Source organism: Carassius gibelio, chromosome B9, assembly GCF_023724105.1.
Source record: "Carassius gibelio isolate Cgi1373 ecotype wild population from Czech Republic chromosome B9, carGib1.2-hapl.c, whole genome shotgun sequence".
In the NCBI taxonomy this organism is placed as follows: domain Eukaryota; kingdom Metazoa; phylum Chordata; class Actinopteri; order Cypriniformes; family Cyprinidae; genus Carassius; species Carassius gibelio.
Genome location: NC_068404.1, coordinates 20399926 through 20420348, shown reverse-complemented (window position 1 = coordinate 20420348; position 20423 = coordinate 20399926). Strand labels below are relative to the sequence as shown.

At 36.8% G+C, this 20423-nt stretch overlaps 3 protein-coding genes across 8 annotated transcripts; all 3 read right to left on the bottom strand.

Moving 5' to 3' along the window:
• Positions 1–30: 30 nt before the first annotated feature.
• Positions 31–8121, bottom strand: LOC127965507 (GA-binding protein alpha chain). Of its 5 annotated transcripts, none has more exons than XM_052566334.1 (10): positions 7654–8121; positions 6199–6295; positions 4376–4520; positions 4213–4297; positions 3560–3787; positions 2137–2331; positions 1991–2044; positions 1655–1783; positions 822–1014; positions 31–700 (listed from the first exon to the last, which is right to left on the bottom strand). In XM_052566334.1, exons 2-10 carry the CDS (start codon positions 6273–6275, stop codon positions 478–480), a joined length of 1329 nt encoding a protein of 442 aa, XP_052422294.1. In that variant the 5' UTR covers positions 6276–6295; positions 7654–8121; the 3' UTR covers positions 31–477. The 5 variants fall into 5 exon arrangements, with proteins under 5 accessions (XP_052422294.1, XP_052422295.1, XP_052422296.1 ...); XM_052566335.1 differs by lacking the exon at positions 7654–8121 and adding an exon at positions 7464–7596; XM_052566336.1 differs by lacking the exon at positions 7654–8121 and adding an exon at positions 7468–7590.
• A 185-nt stretch (positions 8122–8306) lies between these two features.
• jam2b (junctional adhesion molecule 2b) lies at positions 8307–14149 on the bottom strand. 2 transcript variants are annotated; one of them, XM_052566341.1, is made up of 10 exons: positions 13993–14149; positions 12368–12433; positions 12158–12268; positions 11632–11781; positions 10783–10970; positions 10491–10599; positions 9619–9735; positions 9514–9538; positions 9388–9418; positions 8307–9268 (listed from the first exon to the last, which is right to left on the bottom strand). In XM_052566341.1, exons 1-10 carry the CDS (start codon positions 14042–14044, stop codon positions 9230–9232), a joined length of 888 nt encoding a protein of 295 aa, XP_052422301.1. In that variant the 5' UTR covers positions 14045–14149; the 3' UTR covers positions 8307–9229. The 2 variants fall into 2 exon arrangements, with proteins under 2 accessions (XP_052422301.1, XP_052422302.1); XM_052566342.1 differs by having other exon boundaries at positions 9388–9415.
• A 1978-nt stretch (positions 14150–16127) lies between these two features.
• Positions 16128–18677, bottom strand: LOC127965508 (bone marrow proteoglycan). Its single transcript, XM_052566338.1, has 6 exons — positions 18635–18677; positions 17595–18083; positions 17348–17430; positions 16754–16891; positions 16546–16651; positions 16128–16368 (listed from the first exon to the last, which is right to left on the bottom strand). Exons 1-6 carry the CDS (start codon positions 18669–18671, stop codon positions 16301–16303), a joined length of 921 nt encoding a protein of 306 aa, XP_052422298.1. The 5' UTR covers positions 18672–18677; the 3' UTR covers positions 16128–16300.
• Positions 18678–20423: the final 1746 nt, after the last annotated feature.

Below are 20423 nucleotides of genomic sequence, written 5' to 3'. Positions count from 1 at the left end.
CCGCTGCTGCATTATGCAAGACTCGGGCAATTCAAAAACCAGCTGTCTCTTTATTGCCCTCTGGTGGACAGTAAAAAGTACCTCACCTTGAGGGAACTGGACACTCAAAAATAAAAAAGAAAAGATCCTTTACAAATGGAAAATATCAAAATACACTGCCCACATGGCTATCAAAAACATAGAGTATATACAATGGAAATATAGCCGATGCTACCCTGCAGTCAGAGAACAAGCGTACAAAAACTGAAAGCTCATACGTGATCATCTATACTTTGTCTCTCACATCCGCACATACACTCGCTCTCTTAAGCATTTTAGTGACACGCAGACATACATACAGACTCGTAACAAAAGCGCACATCTGCTTACAAACCCGTTGTTTCCCACCCTGCCCAAAGTCAAATGTTTAACCCGGATTCCTCCCATCTTAAACTTGTCTCCTGATTGGCTGGGAGTAACAAGCCACTCACTCCCTTCTCAACTGTCTTTCTCTAAAGCTGCTGCAGCCAGAGTGACTGTGGTGACGGGCTGGCCGAGGCCATGCAGCTGCACCCGAGCCAGTTTCTTCTGTTCGCACTCCGTCACCAGGCTGTTGAGCTCTGCGGCGCTGTATCCAATCAGAGTCCTCAGGTCACACACAAACTTGTAGACAAAGCGCTTGCCCTGCACTTTGCTGATCATGTCTCCGTCATAGTAGTACCTATATAGATGAGACAAGATTGATGGATAGAGTTAGTTTTCTTGATGAAGTGTTAAACAAACATCAAATAATTTCAGATTACTAGGACCTAAACTCGAGAGGGGAAATGATGCACTCGCACCTGAGAGCTCTGCTCAGCTTCTCGTAGTTCATGGTGGGCTTGTTCTTGCGCTGGCCCCATTTCTGAGCTACCAGCTCAGGCTGATTGAGTTTGAACTCGCCCTCCTCTCCCACCCAGGAAATGCAGTCGCGAGAGTCCTTATCTGTCAGCAGCTCCAGGAGAAACTGCCACAGCTGAATCTGACCATTATTACCTGAGAGGACATAAAGCACAATCATTTACTACCATTTTGCATGTGAGATGATTATTCTTGTTTTTCTTAGTATGGGGGTTTTTGCAGAATTCTGAATTGAAGGTATGACTCCCATTTGATTCATGAGATACGATTTGAATTGAACACACACAATAGTATGTTCAGTTTGAAAGACATAAAGAGGAAAACACTGTTCCACCTCAATATAGATAAAATAATGAAAGACAACATTAGATTGTATAAGCATACAACATTTTACCAATATGTACACTGCCATTAAAATGTTGCCTTCATTTGATCAAAAATAAAAGTATTTTGAAATATTACAATTTAAAATAATGTTTTCTATTTTATATATTTTAAAATTTATCTTTCCAGCATAGAAAAGCTGAATTTTCAGCAGGCACTAGTCTGGTGATTTAAATTTAGAACAGTAATTTAACATTTAAAAAATCATTGATATCTTCATCAAAATTAGATGATAATATCTAATATATTGCAAATAACTACATGTAATTTTATACTGTTTATTACAAACTACATTTACACCACTTACGTGCATTTATTTCAAACAAACATGATACTATTAATAAACCAGAGCTTTTACACATGCATATTTGTTGTATTTGTTTGTATGTACCTGTGCGGTTGCCAGGAGAGCTGCGCTCCTCTCCTGAGATCCGGGGGGCTCGGGGTGTTTTGCTGTGCTTCATCACCTTAATGGCTGTGGGTGTGGCCTGCTGCACAGGGGCAGGAATGATCTGCACAGCTGGAAAATATCAAGAAACTGTGTTACCCAGAAGACCAACACATGCTCCTTTCATCAAAAAGCACACAAACTGCCCTTTAAGCAAGTCATGTGCAGGTTATATAAAAAGTGTTATTCAAGAATGTTCTCAAAAGGTGCTTTTGTTAATAAACATGGAGCAGAAGCAACTGCAAAAACAGACAAGATTCAGGATCTAATGATACTCACGTTGATCAATGGTGACTGTTGCGTCCTGACCCTGATCCTGACTCGCAAGTACATCTGCACAGAGCATTAAGGAGATTGAAAACAAGCTAAAGATATTGTGACAGAGAAGGTGTTGTGGGAATACACACACCACACACAAAACTTACACTTGCGTAGAAGCTCCAGGTGGCTCCACAGGATCTCTCCGCTGGGGACTCTCTGGAGGAACTCCTCCTGGCTGAAACCACAGAGTTGACGGCCGGGAATGTGAATGCCACCCACCTCCATTTCCTCAATGCCAAACTCTTTCATAACCCAAACTGCCCAGTGGATCACTTGATCTGCTGTCCACTGCACCGGGTCTGACAGACAGACACATTAGCTCATTAAATGATACTACTACTGACAAGAGAAGTAAAAATGCACAGATCTGACAATTAAAATCTATATATGAGTTATAACAAAATAATTAAACTTTGATTTCTTTTCAAATTCATTGTCATTTCAGGTTTCATGATGTATGAAATTACGTAGTAGAAATGCATACAATATTGTGCAAACATTTGGAGTCGGCAAGATTTTTTTAAAGAAATTGAGCAATTCAGACATTAAATTGATTAAGGTGACAGGAAAGACACAATGTAAAAAAAAAAATTTCTATTTCAAATAAAATGCTGTTCTTTTGAACATTCTATTCATAAAATATAATGACACTGAAAACAGTTATTTTTAATAATATTTCACAGCACTGCGTTTTGTTTTAATAAATGCAGCTTCCTTAAAAAACTTTTAAAGGGGTCCTATTACGCTCTTTGACAAAAGTCTTGATTTAGTTTTGAGGGTGTACTAGAACTGACTCATACTAGGTTTTAAAAAAATAATAATAATAATTTATATATATATACATATTTTACATTATTACAAAACCTCTCTCCCCAGTCTGGCATGAACGGCTTGAATAGTTCCAGGATCGAATGAAGGCCCACCTTCTGAAATACCAAATGTGCTCGTTAGCTGGGCCAGTGTGTGTTGTGATTGGTTCAACTCGACGCTTGGTCTGGAAATGTCATGCCCCTTACCACAGCCGCCAGGGAGCTTCAGTGTAAATAAATAGTGTCAAAATCTAATCAATTTGAGTGTAATTTAAACCTGGATGATTGTAACAGCTCAAGTTTTATTGTGCTTTGGGAAAGCTAGCATGTCTCCGACATATTGATAACACTCGCTGCCTACTCTAGTGCAGCTCAACCAGGTCTCGTCCCATTCGTCGATCTTTGTGATCCCGGAAAATATGCATTGTAGTCTAAACAAGTCGTTCATTGTAGTATTTGAAAAGTGATTTGTGTTAAATAAAATAGCTCATTTTGAAGTGGACTTTGAGCTATGTAGATCTTTTTTATGCTCAAACAGCAACATCACATATTAACTAATGTAGAAAAGTAATCAAGCATAATAGGACGCCTTTAAAAATCTTACCGTCTACAAATTTCTGAACAGTATCTGTGATAATATAGTACTCATCATATATGCCTACACTCTCAAATATTGAGATTTAACTCTGAAACATGTTAATACCAATGCAATACTCACCATAGGGAATGTTCAGTCGAACCTGCTCCTTGCGGTATCCTTCCAATGCGGCGGCCCAGCGGGTCACCTGCTCTGAAGTGTCATCAGGAATGGTGGCTTGCTCCACCGCAATCACATGTCCATCCTCCACCAGATGGGCTTCTTCGCCAGCAGCCGCATCTGGATCAATCACCATCTCCACAGTCTCCACTGGCTTCACAATCTCCAGAATATTCAACTTCTCTTCACCTAAAACATTACACAAACAGACAAGCAAGTCAAGTAAGGTTTTAGTATTGTTGTAAAAAAAATATTTTTAACAAGGATTTATTTAATTTATAGACATATATGAAGGAAACTATCTCTTATATAACTGCTGATTATATTTCAAGATTTTCCACTATGTTTAATAATCATGTTTTTGCCTTCCCTAATTCACTGTAAATGGTCCTTCCTTGAAGTGAGTATTTTTTAAAAGAGCAAATACTCATGTAGTCTGCCAATTACTATGAGCTCGTAAAAGCTGCATGCATAATTACAAAGGAATTAGCAAAGTGCTGTTTAAAACAGCATGTTACCCCACAAGACACGGCAACTACCCAGATATTTCTGAAGGGCATGTTGACAAGTTGAGATCTGTCATACAGCAATATGAGATCATTGTAAACTGTTACCCTGTTTCGTGACAATCTGCACACTGAGCTGTACTGTGCCATCTGTCTTCACTCCTTGATCGAACAGGCTGTGATCAGGATGCAACTACATAGGGAAAGGAGCAGAGAGAGGGTGTAAAAAGAGCTTAGCCCATGAATATGATGAGTGCACCCAAATACATACTAGGATATCCTGCAGACAGATGTCATATCCATCCAGCGGGACCTGAAGACGAGGCTCCAGTAACTTCTTCAGGTTACCGATCGGCTCATTGATGTCTATGTCTTGAGTAATCAGTTCAGCTGCTGTGATGGTTTGCTCCTCGATCCTGACATTTGGTCACATGAAACAGATAATTTCATACTAGTGATGGGAAGTTTCGATTCTTTTCCGCGAACCGGTTCTTTCGGACGGTTCGATTCAATAAACCGGTTGAAAAAACCGGTTCATCGGTTCTTTCACGCTCGACGTAATGACGTCATTGGCGATGACGTAATGGCGTCACGTCTATCAAACATTCAAATATATAAAGTTAGTAATCATAACTTTAATCAGTTAAAACCTCATAATCATGAAAAGTTTACATTTGAGTTTTGCAACAACACCTAAATACAGTAACAGCAATAATGTGCATATGAGGATTTAAGTCTTGAAGATATAAAGTAAATAAATTAGGTGTCATCAGCGCAGAAACCATGATCCACTTACTAAACATAATCCATTGCGATGTATTTGTTATTAAATGAACTTACGTTTCGCCAGATTGCCCTTCATCCAAGCCCTCGAAATACCCGCGCTCATAACATTACTAGTACAGAATCAGAATCAATCGCCAAAAGAATCCCTACGGTTCAGACATGCTGTGTGAGTCAGTTGGCTTCACGCTGAATCGCGCATGCGCAGTATCATCAGTTCATCGGTTCTCAATTCGGACGCGTCCGACAGAAACGATTCTCGGTTGAGTGTACTGATGATCCGAAAACCGATGCAACCGGTTCTTGACTCGAGAACGAGAATCGCTCTAACCGGCAAGTGCTGCAGTTCAGTCTCATCAGCTGCTCTACTCGTGTTCATGTTCTGTTTACTACAAACTCAATTTGTGAATGTGTCATCATTAACTATAAATACAGTACAGATATCTCATAAATCATCCCTTATTCCTATATTAAACATAAGAGTCTTTAGAGTCTTAATTATTGTCCAACTTCCCTGAAAACCCATTTGGCCTATACATTATATACAATATACAGATTGGAAACATTAATCTAAAAAAAAAAAAAAAAATAAAAAATCTAAATAAAATATAGTTATTTTATCAAACTTTCCGATGTTTAACAAAATACTTACAAAATTACACGCATGCGCAATATCATCAGTTCATCGGTTCTCAATTCGGACGCGTCCGACAGAAATGATTCTCGGTTGAGTGTACTGGTGATCCGAAAACCGAAGTAACCGGTTCTTGACTCAAGAACGAGAATCAGCTCATCGGTTCTCAAATAGGACGCGTCCGACAGAAACGATTCTCGGTTGAGTGTACTGGTGATCCGAAAACCGAAGCAACCGGTTCTTGACTCGAGAACGAGAACTGCTCCAGCAGTGGGCGTGTTCGATCATTATCTGGCTCGGCTCGGTGTTCATCTTCAGTTCGGTCTTCACAGCATTTCATTCAGTGTACTGTTTGAGTAAATGGATTACCCCGGGATATTGGTTTATTCTGACTCAGAGGGAGTGTCAGTCACATTAAAAAAGTTAACAGCTTAAGTAATTTGTGAATTTATGCTTATTGGAGACGTGAACCGTTTCAAACGATTCAGTTCGATTTGGTGAACTGGTTCAACCGGTTCACTAAGAAGAACCGGTTAAATTGAACGATTCGTTCACGAATCGGCCATCACTATTTCATACAAGCAAGTCAGATGCATGTTGCACAATGACACGATTCCTCTGAACACATCAAACAGAGAAGGAAAAAAAAGGAAGTGAAAGACAGAAAAAGCACTTACCCTTCCTCTACACACTCCTGTTTCTCCCTACCATCAATCTCAATTTCAATCATCTCCTCTGTCTCACTTTTTGACATCCCTTCTACTCCTTGTCCAACTATAAGTTGAATACATAAAAAATATAAAAGTCAGAAAGTTTACATTGTCAGTAACACTTTAAGGTCTCATTTGTTAATACAACTGTTCATTATTTGTACATGTTAGTTCACAGTGCATTAACAGATTTGATTTTTTTTTAAATGCATTAGTAAATTCTGAACAATAACTAAGATTGATAAATGCTGCTGTTGGACTGTTAGTTCAATAGTAACAAATAATACCTTATTGCAAAGTGTTACCTAATTATATACTTCAATGAATATTTTATTTTACATTATTTTCAGCATTTTGATGAACACAAAGTTATACAAAATATATAAACGTGCTTCAAAGTCACTAAATGTTCAGATTAACGCACTATTGCGTTCTACGAAGTCTCCGAAGTCCAATAAACTCTCACGCAACACCGAGGCTTTGTTTGAGTTTAGGCCCACCATGGCATTTACCCCACATTAGCACACTTATTAAACACGGGAGACGTATTATTTAATAAATATGCCCTCCATTTGGTCAATCTATTTATTATTTTCGTGTGTGGGTTTGAACGCAATATTTTTTTAATGTAATTTCCATCCGCGGCTGGGTGGGAAGACGACGCGCGAATCGATACAAACGCAGTTGCCATGTTGGAGTGCTTTTGGGTTTCGTAATATAAGCGCAAATTTGGGTGTAAAAAACTACTTTTTAAAACTTATGAAACTTTCAGGGGTAGCTACATATCAAGACTTTTGATTCTGGAAAGTTAAAACGGAAATGGAAGAAACGGAAACAAAACAAGAGAAGGGCAGATGTAAAAGCAGCCGGAAATCCTGGCCGAAGTCACGGCGGCTGACAGACTTCCGAAGACAGCCGTCCGCCCGAGGAAACGGACGGAAACATCACGGTTTTTAATTATACACTTTGTGCAGAATACAATGTCTACGGCAGGTACATTCTCGGATGGAATATGTATGTTTACCTGGCCTCTTTGTTAGCTGCTTAGCTTATGCTGACGGAAGACAGGGAGACACGCCTGGTTGAACTGAATATCTGCTCGCGCTGACAGCTTGCGCTAACTTTTACGAAAAGTCGCGATTTGTTTTTCACGACGGAGTTATAAGCGTCGACGACGTATTTCGATGAAAACTGATATATTTAAAATTATCCGGAATAAAGTTTAACGTTACCTACTGCTTGTCAAACGTGAGGGCTGGCTTACAACCAGTTCTGTTAGCACTCCAGCTAGCTCAGTTTCCCCTTTGGATGCTAACAGTTAGCTGGCGCAGAAAGCGGGAAAACTGACTCGCTTATAACCTCACACGTATAAAACAGTCTCGTTTTTGTCCTCGTCCATCTCAGTGTCGCGGCCAAACGTACCTCTTTATCCCGTTCAGTAGGTGCCGTGTTGGAGTTTTTGCGCACTAAAGCTGGGTGTCAGAGGCTATAGTTTAGTGTGTGTGCTAATAAGTTGAGTGAATGTTCATGCTGGTTTTTGGTCAACATTGCGTTGGGGGCGGGGATGAGCAGGAGGCCTCGCTGCCCACTGACAGCAACATACTCCCCTCTGGGCAGCTTCTAACTATACATCATAATGTATAAAGGTATCTATTTGGTTATTTGTGCCAAATAATAGCAGATAACGGAAGGTGTTGTCTTTAACACTGCCTGGAATAGGAAAATCGACACATTATTGGATACTTAAGTAAACACATTTATTTATATATCTTCCATTATGTGTTTTTTTATTATTATTATGTTTACTATCTTGTGTTATGTGTATGTACCTCCGAGCTCATGGAAACAACTCATTTTTCTGTTTGTGCACATTTAATAAAGCACATTTTATACTTGAATTATTTTTTTCCTGTTGATGTCATCATTTTGTTTAAAGAAATGTCTCACTGTTTTTAAATGTGACCATTAACTGTCTTGAAGCCAATTAATAAATACACTTTGAAAATCAAACTGATTTGTGCATTTTTTACATTGAATGTAAATGCTTCTGTATATAAAAAAAGAAGAGCAGTCAGTTTTGCAGTGGAGTGTGGATTTTGCATTTACTTTATTTTACATCAGTTAATGTAACAAAGGACCAAATAATGTATTCTTTTATACAGGGTTGGTTTTTTTTAGCCACATTTGAACTAAACCAAATAGTTAAATAAGCTCAGACACATTTTTTAACACATTGCTGTAAAAAGGAATGGTCCCCTCAAAAAAAAAAATGCAAATAAAAAATCGTCATTTATACACTTAAATGTCATTCAGTATTACCTGTATAGCTTTTTTCTTCTATGGAACATAAAATATATTTTCATAAATGTCATAGAACATCAAAAAATTTTGCGTGAACTATTCCTTTAATAAACAAATGCAATATCATTGAGAAATACCCATCATTAAAACACAGATGATACTTCTGATTAGACCTATAGAAACAAGTCAAGGTGCTTATGATCTATTTCTACTAAACATTGATTGTATGATGAATAAAATACTTTAGAGACATCCTGAGACAAGTCAAGCTCGTTTCCGCTGAAATCAAGTGGACCATCACATCTGTATTTGGACCTCTGCTCAGTGGCTTGATGATTGAAACCATAATAAATTGAAATAGTGCAACTTTTACAGTCTCTACTCTAGGTTGTGAGAAGTCAAACAGATATGAGACTATTAGAATACTACACGGTATCTAAAAATAAATGAATACTCTTGAATTGAAAAATAAAAAGCTTTTTAAAGTAGTTAAAATGAAACCGCAGAAATCATACCATAATGTGGTGTATGGACCTCAACACCAGGGGGCATGTTTTCTGCTCTAATAGGACATCAGACCAAATTATTGATATATATATATACAAGTGCACTTGATGTAAGATATGGTTCTCTAGGCTTTGAGGTCACTTTAATTCACTTCCTTCTAGCACAGCGCTATCTAGTATGTGCACGTTCTTCATAGTACAAAGGACTGTGTATGTTTGTAGTGTCTCGGCTGAGGAGAGAGATGAACAATGGGATGAAGACTAGTCATTATTATAAAGAAAAATCTCTACAGTGCCATGACTATAATGTTTGACTAGTCAGTTATCAATAGGAAACTTAAAGACTTACATCTGGAGGGTTATAGCTGGTCTTTGTCCTGCTGAAATGTGAAAAGAAAGAATTATGTTCATTATGCTCTGTTACATATTATTCTTATAGGTTAGAGTGCATTAGAAAAAACTGCATTAGACGTACCTTTGTTTAGTCTCTCTTTTATTCTCTGTTGGTAAATTTGAGATCAATGTTAGTGTTCAAAGTGAAATGGCCAGTTTAGATTGTGTTTGAGTAAATGGTACTCACTACGGCAGCAACGACAGCACCCTCTTCTGCAGCACAGACAGATGGCAACACAGCATGAGAGGAGGACCAGGAACGCTCCCACTTCTATGGCTATAACTATTGTCATGTTCAGCTCAACTGTAACAGAGCATGTCAAACAAATATTCATTTACACTCTGTCCAGTTATTATGTTAGTCAAGGGCAAATCTAATTCAGTTTCCCACCATCGATCTAGCCTTTTGATTTAAACCTGATGTTTTGTTTGGTATCTAAGCAACTATGATGACTAATGTGTTTTTGATGTGGTCAAAATGACCCCAAACTGAAACAACATTACTAGAATAGCATTCATAGGCTGATACATTTTGTTGAAAGAAAAACTGTATGACAATGTAAAAAAACAAAGTTGTGAAACAAATATTACAAGTTAAAATAACTGGTGTCAAGGAACATTTCTGATTAAAATCAATGTTGAACAGCTTTGCTGCTTAAAATTTGTATGGGAACAGTGATACATTGATGTAGATTTATGCGATAATCTCAGTTTTTGATAATTCACTCAATCATATCCTTGCTGAATAAAAGTATTAATTTCTGTCCCCCAAAAAAATCCAACTGACCCAGCTGCCAGACACAAATTTCACAAGTCTACTTTGTGGTAAAACAGGGAAAATAATTAAATAAATTAGAAATTGCTCTTCATTTTTTTCTCTTAGCCCCCAAACAAAACCAGTATAGTCGTCAACCTCAATAAAACAGTTCTTTCTGCTACTGTACCTTTCAGACTTTGAGGTAAATGCCTTCTTAGTACACTGCCATGTTACATTCAACTCTATTACAGTATTTCAATACATCAAGTAAAATTCAAATCACCAAACTGAACTTATCTTACATTCAGTTATCTTCATTTGCCGTCCTGCACAACTTTTGGGTGCCCCCACCCCATTGGAAGCCTCACATCGATACTGACCCTCATCCGATTTTGACACCGCCTTGAACTTCTGCTCAGAAATAAAGGGGGAAAAACTGTCTATATCAAGCACTCTTGAATATCATGAATGCTTCAAAGCCAAACAAACATAAGCAGTGTTTGTTAGCTATAAAGGGGAAAGGCTAACAGTTTCAGCCAGTGTTAGTTTAGTTTGTCAATATAAAAAATATATATATTATAGCACTACACCAACCAGAGTCCCTGTTTTGGGGTCCAGGGTGTACTTGATTTCAGGGAGACTGGCGGTGTGAAGTGGTTTGTTGTCTTTGTACCAGCTGTAGGTGGCAGCAGGAACACTCAGTTTGTCTTTACAGCGGAGCTCCGCGGAAAATCCTGCCATGACTGTTTCTGGAACCTCACATGATGGTGCATGTGGCGGCACTGTCCATGTAAGACAGAGATGCATTACATGACCATATTGCTCACTGATAGAAAGGTTGTGCTTAAAGGGTAAGATCAGCCAAAAATGAAAATTAAGCAATAAATTACTCACCCTGAAGTCATCCTAGGTGTATATGACGTTATTCTTTCAGATGAATTCAGAAGATTTATTTTTAAAATGGTCTTTAATCTTTCATGCTGTTTGATGCAACTTAGCAGGTGTTGCACTGCATTGGTCCTTGAGAAGCTTAATAAAAAGCTCATCCATTAAAAAAAAGTGTCTCACACAACTCCGAGGGTTGAAGAAAGGCGTGCTGTAGTGAATCAATGCATTTTGTAAGAAAAATATCCATATTAAAAATGTAATAATCACTTTAATCTAGCTTGGACCTATGCAGTGTAATACCCGCTAAGTCGCATCAAATGGCTTGAAAGATCAAAAACTATTTTTTAAATAACTCCAACTAAATTCGTTTGAAAGAAGAAAGTCAAATACACCTACGATGACTTCAGGTTGAGTAGTTTATGGCTTTTTTTTTTTTCTTTGGTTGAACTAACCCTTCAAGACTAATAGTTAGGCATATTGTTGGTGCAACTGCACATGTAAATAATGAAAATGAAATTACAAGATTGAATAATTAAGAGGATTTTTCATTCCCACCAAGCACATTGAGGGTGACAGTGACTTCCCCCAGCTTGATCTTGTCCTGACGGGCTGTGACTTCACAATGATACACTCCTGAGTCTTTCTGTGTAACACCACGAAGGGTCATTGTTGCCCCATTGATGGACGCACGACCCTTATAGGAACCTGGTAATGATGAAAATAAGTCAGAACAATTTAAAGAAAAATATGCATAAGGTGCAATCAAATTTACTGGGTGAATCAGTTATTTAAAATAAAAGACCATGCAATCTGGAATTTCTTATGAGAGTAAAATATTTCCTGAAGCAGCTTCTGTATAAGCTGTGCCTTATACATTGTTACACTATTGACAATGGACCTTTTCTGACCTTAAGTTTAGTCAATTGGAATAATGTATAATTTGTTGTCAAAAGTCATGTAATGACACACTTCCTCTTTTAAAATGACAAAATATCTAAAGCAATATATAAATGTTAAGATGAGGGACATATTTAGGGGCAGGGTTGCAGTAAATATGGAAAAGGGCAAAACAACAACCTACCTGTAAAATCCCCATCAAAATAAACATACGAAACATCTTTGCCTCTCTTCTTCCATTCAACACGTGGGTTTGTGTCTTTCTCTGTCCTGAACTCACAGGAGAGGACAGCGTCTTTTGCAAAGAACAGACAGAAGTATCAAATCAATATGGTCCGAAAGCCTTTATATAACTAACATGTCCAGCTGTTTATCTGAAGACTAATGAACTTACTTGTGTTTTCATGTACCTCCACTTTAGCTTTGCTTGTCGTCACAGTAACAGGATCCGAGCTGGGAACTGGAGGAGAGGGAAGATACAAAGTTGTAACACACTACAAAAAATTCCCTCCCACAGCATTTTTATAATAGTAATCTATGGGGCAATCGTCATGTTTGCCCCACAGAGTTTTAAATAAGGACAACTGAAATTCTCACAGATAGGCTACTGTTATAAACTTATATTAACCCATAATGTTTCTTTAAATGAGGCTTATATTTTAGATTGTTTTGCCTCTTGCATTTTATAATATTTAGGGGAATAGGAAGAATACAGTAAAAACTGATTTGAGTTTCTCCTCAAATGTGAAACCTCACTAACATTCACTCCCCGCTCTGGTGGTGCCAGGAACAGGGATGTTTAGGAATTTAAGTAATGGATGGATGTTCTCACACAGTCTGTCTGTGTTCAGTGGGGGGTGGCAGTCCAAACCGTGCCTGATAACCTCCTCACTCACTGAAAAACAGGCACTTCTGGGGAAAGTTATGGAAAACACTTTCCTTTATCTGTATAAGTCGTTCTCTGTAGTCCGCTGGGTGTGTTGACAGTAGAAGAGTTCTCATATGAGAATAGAGAGAGAAAGGCTGCAGAGGGTCTTTTCACCCAGAGATACAAAGACTTTGCTGCTGTAACTTAAAACCTCTTCAGCTGGAAGAGGACTGGCACACACCACAAGGTATTTAACAATTCTAACTAGCACTAAGTCGCCTAAAACAATAAAGTAATCAGAACAAAACCAATCAATTTGTTTAAAGTCAACATTTAATAGCCTTAATTTGTAATATCCATTCTTATATAAAATGGCATGTTATGTAATCTGCAAAACATCATTTAGTTTACATGTATTTGGATCTCTAGACTGGGTGGGATAAAGAATTTCTCATGGTATGCCGGGTAACCATAATCTCCATGATAATAACCAGTACACAAGGAGTCTGTCAAGGGGCATCAGTGACATGAAAGGGTCCCTGCCACATCAGAGTGAAGTTCAGATCTGGACAACTTCTTCACGGACATTTTATCACCCTCAGGATCTCATGTGTTCAGATGCTGCTTGAGAAGTTTGTGTAAACAAAGTGTTTTCCAAGACACCCACCCACCCTATCCAGACCCTCAAAGCATCCATCTTTCTTTGAAAAAGCACAATCACATACAACAATCACACAGTAATCTGAACCAAATCAAAGCTGGTGGCGTGAGACAAATAAAATAAAACAAAACGTAATTAAAATGTACAAATTATAAAAACATTACAATATTTTACAATATAAATAATTTATTACATATAACTATAATACAACTTTTAAACATTATACTGTCTATGTTAGCAGCACTTTAAAACACTAAAAGAATGTAGAATAGAATTGCAATGAAATAAAAAGTATAATTGTTAACAGATATCCCTAAATATACATTGAAATGATCAAATTAAGGTATGAACTGTATTTTCCAACTCACCCATCAGAATCCTCAAGCCATTTCATTTAGAGTAAGAATGTTCCATTTTTCTTTTAAAATGGCCATCACAGACAAAACGAAAAAGCGTCAGATAATTAGACATGGGATGATAATACACTTACAGTAGAGCAGCATGAGAAGAGCGGAGAAGGTCATTATTTGTGCTGTGCTCATCTTCAGATTGTCCGGCTGGTGCAGGAGCGCGTGGAGAGTCTGATGTGCTTCTTGCTCTTCAGATGTTTTTCAAGATAGTATTGCGCGCTCTCAGAATGCTGCGCGAGCACGGTGCAAGACATATGTCGATGACTTGAATATGAGCGACGTTTGTCTAAGGTAAAATAGTTTCTTATCATGGTAGGCTATTGTTTATAGGAAAGCGTGGTAACCACTTTTTCTTCTTCTTCTTTTTTTTAAACATAAATAAATATGCATTTCCTTAAGTCTTTCTACAGGCATGTTTACTTTTTATGACAATCGTGCATAACATCACATTGTCGTTTGCACTGTAAAATGTATATATATATATATATATATATATATATATATATATATATATATATATATATATATATATATATATATATATATATATATATATATATATATTAAATAACTACAAAATTATTGGTGTGGAAACTAAATGTATTGTTTTTATTCAAATAAATAAAGATAAATCAAAATACTTTATACTGAGTGGGGGGGGGGGGTTGTAGAATGCTTGAATCTGATTGGTTGAAGATTCCGTAATAGGAGGAAGGGATGTTTGTGGATGACACTGAAATATAAGACTTATTTGTTTACCAGCTCCACGTCCACTACTTGAGAGTAGATAGAACTCATCGAACTCACGTGCATGTCTACGCTAAACCTCAACACTTTTAAGGCAGGTATTGTGGGGAGTTTTCTTTTATGGTATTGTCTGTCTTCTCATTTAGAGAGTTAAGAAACCCTACCAAACGTAGGCTACAGCACAATTACATCTTAAATTGTTTAATTCTGATTTCTGTCACTGTTAAAGAGGATTTACATTTTTACAAACATAATGATATGGATGTCCCACGGACCTCAGCTGAGCTTCGGATTTTACTTTATTGCTTAAGGTACATTTCTGTTTTCACAATGTGATCCAAATGATCTTGACTTTTTAGACATGTTGTTTGTTGTTATCATTCTTTATCAATCTTTATGTTGGTGGGGTGGGGGTTATTGACTATATTAATATTGATAGATTGCCCTGCAAATCTAGTCATTCTAACTCTTAACTGCTTAAAGATACAAAAACATTGCAAAAAAAGAAAATAAATATGGCAGTAATTGGGAGCAGACTAGGACATTTGTGAATATTGAACAATTCACTTGGCTACAATGAGAAAATTTGTCAGAGTGACACTGAAACTCTTCTTCATTTGTTTTGGTAAGGCAGTTATTATTTTTAACTCTGGAATGATGTTAGTTTATTTATATTGAGTAGGCTATAGGATATCTTGTAAGATTTTTTAATGAATCCCAAATCTGTTATTTTTGGATGCTTTGCCTAATTTTTTATAAACCTAAGTCTCTCGTGTAAATTCTGTATTCACAAATGTAAAGTTTCAAATTATGAACCTATAGTATTTTTAAAAGGATAAAACAGTATTTATTTACAATTTCACTTTTGTTTAAAATGAAAGAACTCAACATACAAATTGCTCAGATTACAAACTATTGCTCATATGCAGAGCATGTCATCTCAAAGCATATGCAGCATTCTGACGAGAATGAATTTTTAATTCACACATTTTAAAAGTAAAAGTCAGTTTGGTGATGCTTTAGTACTGTCCTGAGGACCACTGCTGGCTTCACAACAGATGTGAAACCAAGTGGCTCTCTCTTTATCCCATAGATGATGCATAGAAACATGGGAATCCTGGCAGTCCTGGCCAGATGATGGGATGGAAAACAGCCTGCATGGTAGGCTCATGGTGATGAGAGCTATTAGCGTACCAGCACCTGCCTAAAGCCTTTGTGAAGCTTTAGTGTAAAGCTCTGTGAGGATTTAACATTGAGTGAACTTTCAAGTTAACAGCTAAATGAGTCAACAATTGGCATAAAAATAACAGCCTTAGATACAGTAATAAAATATCACAAAACATGTTTTTGGTAATAAAAGTAAACTTTATTTGCACACAAAGTTTTCAAAAGCATGTTTAACTGGTAAACAATGAAAATGCTTAAAACACTATAATGCTTTATTAACCAAACTAAATGAATCAGTTGTGGTGTATAAAAATGTTTATTTTATTTTTATTTTTGTAAACAGTGCAAGGCAAATGTAATAAAACACTGGTTGATAACTCTTATGAATTAATCTTTAAAAATTGCAATAATAAAAATGATCATTATTTACACTTTTTTTCATAAAAGCTACTGTATTAGGTTAACCTGGCAGTTTTAAAGTGGACAGGAACAGATGAACGGTTTGAGTCTTGTGCATGTCACATCATTGAACGCCAGATTATCTGAAAATAGACAAAGCTTTGTTAAACTGGTAAAGACAGATCAGGAAAAAGAGGAAAGTGTCTCTATAAAAGGAGGTGAAAGAGTTAAAGAATTATGTTATATTATTCCTTCAAATTGATGAAAGCATCATTCTATTAATAGATTTTTGTAAATTGTTGTTCAGTAGCAACACTTACACCACGTCTCTACACAGTTCTCCTTCCCACCATGATTATTTGGCTCATTTTTAGCCCAACCATTATAGCTCCAGTTCGTTCCATCCAACCATCGGAAATTTCTTGTCTGTCAAAACAGGAAAATGACTTACTAGAGGGACAGAAATGGTGGAGAATAAATGCATAAACCATGTAAAAAAGTGAAACACTACGAAACAAATGAACGTACACTAAGGATTCTGCGTCCTCCAAGCCATGCGCGAGTGCGGCCGCCGTTCCGATCCATTAGCCTCCCTAGTTCTCCAAGAATGTAGCTGCTTGACACAGAGGCCAGGTGGCCGTTATAGCAGATGGACTGACAGAGGACCTAAGGAGAACCATAGTTGTTATAAAGTGAAAAGAAAAATATAGTGTCATTAATAAGTCCATATGTCTTGGTTAACCAATTATTATTATTATATAAATAATATATCAAATATGTTTATTATTATAATTATCAGTAAATCATATAGTAAATACATCATAACGTACATATATACTGTATTTTGCGGACTATAAGTCACACTTTTTTTCATAGTTTGGCTGCGACTTATAGTCTGAAAAATACGTTAGACACAATTCTACAAGTTAACAAAATAAAACAGGATTACTGGATTGTTTATTTTTATTTTAAATACCATTTCATAAAAATATCTTCTGGACATCAGTTAAGACATATGTTGCTTGATGATGGTTCTCTTTCATGTACATTTCATTTGACTGCCAGAAGCATATTACACAAAATTGACAAATAAGAATATGTAATCTTAAATGACATTCATACCTCGGCTTTATAGGCATCAAGGTTTACTCTGAAATACTGGTAACATTTGCCCTGTAGGACAACTCCTCTACAAGTCCCCCATCCTGTGGACATATCACCACACTACAATCATCATTCCATATCTTACATTACACACCACACCTGCTTGATAAAGGCAACTGTTCACAATGACCCTAAACATGCAGTATTCAGACCCGTTTGCTGTTTGTACACAGTTGCAAAACTAATATCATCTGAGGTGGCTTACCATTCTGTGTCATTCGACTTTGCCTCCCAGGGTCCATTTGTATTTCTGGATTTTCATTCATTATATAGTCAGCCTCAAGTGTAGGCTCTTCCTTTACAAGATTTTCTTCTTTTTCATCTTCCTCTTCTGTATTAGTTTCAGACTCTAACTCTGGTATGATGTTGCTGTCCTTCTGAAAGTCAGTTGTTTCCAGCTCAGGCCCTAGTTCTGTCTCCACAATCTCTTCAGTCAAGTTATCTGCCTCTAGCACAAGTTTCTCCAACATCACTTGTGTCTCTTCTGGTAATCTTTGTTCTTCTGTTGTTTCTGGCTCCAGCAGCACTGAATCAAGCTCCAGACGTGAATCTGCAACAGCTTCATCCTGCACCAGAGGACCTGCTTCTGCTTCTGTGTGCTCTTCATTCGGCTCTTTTTCAACCACTGGTACCTTCACCACTGGATCTGGAAGCTTCTCATCCTGAACTGGTGGACTGGCAAAAGCTACAGAAGCTAATGATCAGAAAATAATAATGTTAATCGATCTAGAGAGTTAATTTAATTATTTAGCACTTTTAAGATTTTATTTATTTTGTGATTTTATTTATAGTGTTCCTGTGGCTCAAGTGGTTGAGCATTGCGTTAGCAGTGCAATGTTGTGGTTTCCGGGAACACATGATAGGTAAAAAATGTTAGCCTGAATGCACTGTAAGTCACTTTGGATAAAAGCGTCTGCTAAATGCATAAATTTAATTTAATTAAACATGTAGCTTGATAGATATAAACCAAGATTACACAAATAATGACTACTTCAATAAAGTAGAAGATATTTTGTTAAAGATGCATGATGAATAATATGTTTTTCAAAGTTTACCTCCAAGTTTTAAAAATAAGGATGCACTATTCAACTCTTAAAATACCAAGATTTTTCAAAAATATGCAAGTAAAAACACTTATTAAAAGAAAGCAGCCTTAAATGCACAAACAAGAGTGTAGAAAATAGGACACATAGTAAACTATTAACTGTATGTTTGAATGACATATAACTAGAGCACAGATCATACCTGTTATGGTGAGAACCAGCAAGAGGAATTTTCTCATCTTCTCAAAAATTACTTTCTGCAAGAAGATGATTTAATAGTAAATCAACATCAATCAATTATGTTCATTTTCACTTAATTACATTTTTATTGACTGTAATTCACAAAAGCCTTCTTCATTTAAAAAAAGACTGGACTACTCTAAAATAAAATGTTATTTATATCAACATCACCGAATCAAGCAAAATACATTATTTACACCAACTGCATTTAAGGATTAAATCATGAACTGCAGATTATAGCCATCTATTTTAAACCATCTAAGAACATAACTGCTGGTGTAAGAAATAAATACAGAAAGACAAAAGGAATGTTATTTTGTAAAAATATGAACAGTAGATTGTTATTCTCACCAGTGTTGATCTTGTTATTGAGTCTTCACCTGTGTTTGTCTCAGTGCTGTGAGATCAAATCAGTGCTTCTTATAAAAGACAAGTTTTATGGCCTTTGTCTTGTCACGTTTCTGAGAGCACATGCTTCACACATTTAGGCCCTTATAATATTTTATTATTGTTTGCTTCTCTTCTAAACATATGATTAAGTTAAGAGTACCATATCACTTCAGTCTGAGATATACAAAAATGTGGGTGTTTGGATGTATTTTTTCCTCAATTTTATTTGTAAGGTTGCTTTTTGTTTATTAGTTAAATGTTTATTTGGGTCATTTCCCGACCCAGCCTGATATTTCGATTTTTTTATTTGACAGGGAAAGCTGTGCTCATACGGAAAAACACACACGGAAAAACACACGCACACATATATAGCTACATATATTCATTCTTTTAAAAAATAAAAAACGCTCCAATAAAAAGGGCACTTTTTCTCGAGGAAGAACAAGGGCAGGTGCTCAAGTCCCCTTTGATGTCTGCACATGTCTGCTTATCTGTGTTTACAGTGGTCATTTAACTGTAAACATGAGCTCATACAACTTGTTTTGTTTCATGAGTTACTATTTCAGGGAAGTGTTTGGTATAATAATGTTATTTTCTCCATCATAATTCAAAAAATATATATATTTACTTGCACAGTTGATGTAACATGAGATAGATATTATGTAGTTTTACTGCATTTCCTCTTTAGGTTTTATGCTTCATATGAATAAAATTTCATCATTTTTCAGACGCTTTTATCCAAAGCAACTTACACTTGGGGAATAGCTATTCTTCATAAAAAGGGCTAGAAAGCTAGAAAGAGAAGGAATAAATAAAGAGAAAGACAAAGTTCTTCTATTTTTTTTTAATTAAGGATGAAGTAGCATTGAGTTTGATGAAATTGTCAGGGACTCAACATTCCGGATAGGGGTAGGAAGATCATTCCCTTCATCAGCCAGGAATGGTGAACAAGAACGTTCTAGAAAGTGATTTCCAGCCTGTCTGCATGGTACCATGAGGTGTCGCACACTAGCAGATCTCAGACTTCTGGAGGAGATGTAGATTCGTAGTAGTAAGTTGAAGTAGGTGGGTGCTGAGCCTGTGGCTGTTCTACATGCAAGCATCAATGTCTTGAAATTGATGCGAGCCAATGAGATAAAGAGAGGTGTAACACGGGGTCACTGGAGACCAGTCGTGCCACTGCATTCTGAATTATTTGTAGAGGTTTGTGCTTGATGGAAGTCCAACCAGAAGAGCATTGCAGTAGTCCAGCCTAGAAATGACATGGGCCTGGAAAAGAAGTTGTGCAGCATGCTCCATTAGAAAGGGCCTGATCTTTCTGATGGTGAGCAATGTAAACCTGCAAGATACAGCAGTCTTTG